The 3923-nt window shown below is 46.4% G+C and overlaps 1 protein-coding gene across 1 annotated transcript in view; it reads right to left on the reverse strand.

Moving 5' to 3' along the window:
• Positions 1–3923, reverse strand: part of HUNK (hormonally up-regulated Neu-associated kinase) — an 84899-nt gene that overhangs the window by 22969 nt on the left and 58007 nt on the right. The window contains exons 6-7 of the mRNA XM_023519718.1: positions 2950–3087; positions 147–184 (exon numbers count right to left, since the gene is read on the reverse strand). Of these exons, the coding sequence (XP_023375486.1) occupies positions 147–184; positions 2950–3087 (176 nt within the window). The remainder of the gene's footprint in view (positions 1–146; positions 185–2949; positions 3088–3923) is intronic.

Genomic DNA, 3923 nt, shown 5'->3' on the forward strand with positions numbered 1-3923 from the left:
GACCCCATTCCTGGAAAACCAGACTACTGCTCATGAACCTTGACCTTGGCCAATCGGCCACGGCCTCATGGGCCTGCCCCTGGCCAATCAGACCACTGTTGTGTGCCCTGATCTTGGCCAGTACAATCACAGCCTCATGGCCTCACCCCTGACCAATCAGAGGATGGGCCTGGCGATCCTACCCCTGGCCAATCAACCCACCACCACACTTAGTTGGCCCCACCCTCTACCAGGAGCTGGCTCCAGAAGGGAGAGTGCTCTGGATGTGGGGTGCCACCAGGGTGGGGCTAGGAGGTGGACGTGAGAAGAAGGTATATGAGCAGAGGCAGACACCCCATCTCTGGCCTTTATGTCCTTTCTCTTCAAAACAGGAGAGCTGTGCCAAAACAGACTGCCAAGTGACTCCTGACCAAGAGTCATATTTTAAACATTTTTCAATAAGCATGTATATATTTGGTGTCTGCCAATATCAGTTATTGAATTTGTATTATCACTCCATGTTTGGATGATATAGACAATAGTAAAATATCCCAGAACACTAGATATAATTCTGAATAAATTCTCAGAAAATCCATTTGCATGCCACTTTGGTTTAACTCCGTCCTGTGTTACCAACGACCTCCTTGCCTTCCCACCCTCTCCAGAGCTAGCTCGAGGGCCTGGGAGACTCTCCAAGCCCAGGTAGGGAGATGGGAGGCAGCCCTGCACACGGCAAACATCTGCTGAGTAACTGCAATGAACACTTACTATAAAAAGTTTACCCTTAAAGACATTTTGCTCTTGCCTTTTGGAGATCAACTTGGAGGCTCAAATGGCTTAACAAGTCTTTCTAGAAGAGTGATATAAAACACGAGACCTTTATTTTCTTTCTTTCCCAACAAAAAAACACTGACAACCTCTAAAATAATTAAATCTGGGGCTGGGTATGTTGGGAAGCTATAAAATATACTTTATAAAGAAAATATTTCTTAGGTTACATGTTCTTACTCCGTTTATCTGTGGGTGGTAAAACCAGCAAAATAATTATCATTTTCCCCCACTTTAAACGTTTTTTAAAATATTGTAAATCACGTGTGCTCCCCCCAACAGCTGAGAATTCCAGTTTCATTACTTAAAAACTGAACAATGATTTGCCTCTAGTATGAGTTATAGGCCTTACTTACATAAACGAAAGACATTAAGCAGTGTTTTCTTTAATATACAAGATCTTAACCATTTTTACAATCTACCTAACTAGTTCATATGCAGCTCTTATGCTTCTGACCAATTCTAAGCTCAAAAATCTTAATCTGGACAAACCAGTTAGAATACTTGAGTTTAAATTTTAATCTACAAAAGCCAGTCTACAACCGGTGGAAAAGCTACAAAATAAGACACCACAGCATGATCCTTTTTGAATGAAGATTTGCCCAACAAGGAGGGGAGACCGCACTTCCAATACCAGCTCCACCTCCTTCAGCAGCTGCCATGTCGAGTGGATTGATCACGCTCATTTAGATTGTGATTATATTAGCTTAATGACTAATTTGGCTGCCACCCGTGTACCTTCCCTTTAACAGAAAGGGGACCTGTGTGCTGCTCTCATTATGAGCATCGGTGACAAAGCATGGCCCCTCAGTTCTGCTTTCCGTCTCACGTTGGGGTAATATTTCTGGTGTCCGTTTCAGATACTGGCCCAAATCGAGCTGGTGTTGGAAAACAGCAGTTTATTTCCAGGTTCCCCTGGTAACCTAAGTAACCTAGACTTTAAATTACCTCCCATGAGTCAAATGCTAGAATTCTAGATGGTAACCACCTCATCTAAGACCGTGGCGAGTGTAAGTTTGACCCAGTAGCACGAACACAGACACCGGGAATGTCTACCTAGACCCTCTCAAGTTCCTCTAGAATTTCCACCTGAAGGCAGAGTTCTGCTGGCCCATCTCATTTGGAGAAATCAGCATTACAGCTTTCATAAGGATCGGTGGAAGTTTCCAAATCTTCCTGGGCATTTTGAAAATATGATCGCAGAAGACACTCTTTCCTTGCCCTGCCTCTCCCCGACTTGTCCCCCATCATCAATGGTTCTCTTGGTGTCACTGACCTTGGCCACTGCAGTTCTAAGGAAGGAAGAGCCAATGTGGATGCCAATCTCCTGGATGTCTGGCCTCCATGTCTGCTCATTTCCTCACTTGGGTTAGTTATAGTCATATGTTAAATGAGTAGAAAGAAGTATAAGGAAATGTTTTCTTATGCTCGGCTTCAACTCTGCAGTCAGCACCCCAGCATGGAGTGCTGGGTGCCTCCCTGCTGTGGATTCCTGTCTGTAAGCTCTCCTTAAAGATTCCACCTCATGGAATCTGCTAACACGGCCCGAAGCTAATGACTCCTTCCATTGCCTTTATTTCCCACCCCCGAAATTTTAAGGCAGTGGATTGACTTAGGGCTGGGATAAACATCAGTGCAAAGAAGGGGCAGAGGAGGAGCTCAAGGGGTGGGTTGAAAGGGGACAGATGCAATTCCACTGGATTCTGAATGATGCTGGCAGAAGAATCCATGGGTGGACCACACACACACACACACACACACACACACACACGCACACACACACACACATGTATACTCATTCAGACCACAGCTAGTCTAAAGGATCCTTTTGTACAAATTAGAAACAGGTACCTCTCTGGGAAGAAACAGCTCCTCTGTAACAGGTTTGTCAAGGTAAGTGTGGACTGGATTGCAGCCCCCACCCACCTCTGCCGGGCATCCCCTATAGGGCACACGGGATGGCCCGTCTACACATCCTCTTGAGCACTGAAGTGGCTTTGTCCATGGGCATGTGGGTGCGAAGCGGGGAAGGACAGCCAAGAGGAAATGCAGCTTGCCCTTGAATCACACACGGCTTCCTGTCCAGAACTATTCAGGGCTTCTGACCCAAGAAGGGAGTCCCTCTGTTGCGTGCACTTGATTACCTGTTGGGATAGGTGACATTATATGGCACTTTGCCCATGTAATTCTCATTAAGCCAGCGATTCGCCAGTGCTTGCTGAATGTTGGGCCTCTTCACAGGATCCGGCTCCAGGAGAGAGCGCAGGAAGTTGATGGCTCCTGTGAAAACATTCGGCAAAGAACACACCAGTGTTACAGGCTGAACGCAGATGCCACTGAGACTCAAGGCACGTGACCCACCACCTCTCCTGAGCCACTGCCAGCACTGATCTAGTCTCTGAATCTCTGGGTGCCACAAATCCAAAAAGTCTAAAATCTCTGTTCAAGCAAGGCAGCTGGTACATTGTAAAGTAAGCAGCATTTTGGGTCTCCAATGCCCTGCACTTCCTAGTACAACCTGTGACCTTTTCTTGTGATCCACCCAAAAGGTGAGCCAAAGAGATGTTCTATTCACAGGCTTGAAGGGATGAAAGGAAGTGAAGAGAAGATGCTTGATCTCAAGGTAGGTTCCTGAGCACTTGGAAAGGAACTAGGGTAAAGGCATTCTAAATTAGACGCTCTAACTTGTCCCTCACTGTGTGACACCCTGAGTCTCAACAGACCGGAGAGGTCCTGTTTTCTTTCTGGTCCTTTGTTTTAAAACCATTCTCCATGGCCGCCAGGTTAGTCCCCAGACTCTGAACTGATGGTGCAGCATGCAGACCGGAGAGGGCCTATGCCCACTTGGCTGAGCCAATCAGGCTGATATAACGGCAGACAGCCAGTTTTCACTAAAGTGTTAAGTAAACTCTAACAGCGACTCGAGTTTTAAAATTCAAGTTCATATACAAAGTTCTGGCCGGCACCACACCGTAAACACCCATCTATTCGATGGCCCCTCTCCTTTTGTGCTGTCCCTCAAAATGGTGGAGCTGCTTGAATGCAAAGTATGCCAAAAAGGTTTGTCTTTTTCAGCCGATCGCAGTCTGCTGCAGTCACATTGGTTCACTGAGCAT

The sequence above is a fragment of the Pteropus vampyrus genome, unplaced genomic scaffold (genome assembly GCF_000151845.1).
Source record: "Pteropus vampyrus isolate Shadow unplaced genomic scaffold, Pvam_2.0 Scaffold233, whole genome shotgun sequence".
In the NCBI taxonomy this organism is placed as follows: domain Eukaryota; kingdom Metazoa; phylum Chordata; class Mammalia; order Chiroptera; family Pteropodidae; genus Pteropus; species Pteropus vampyrus.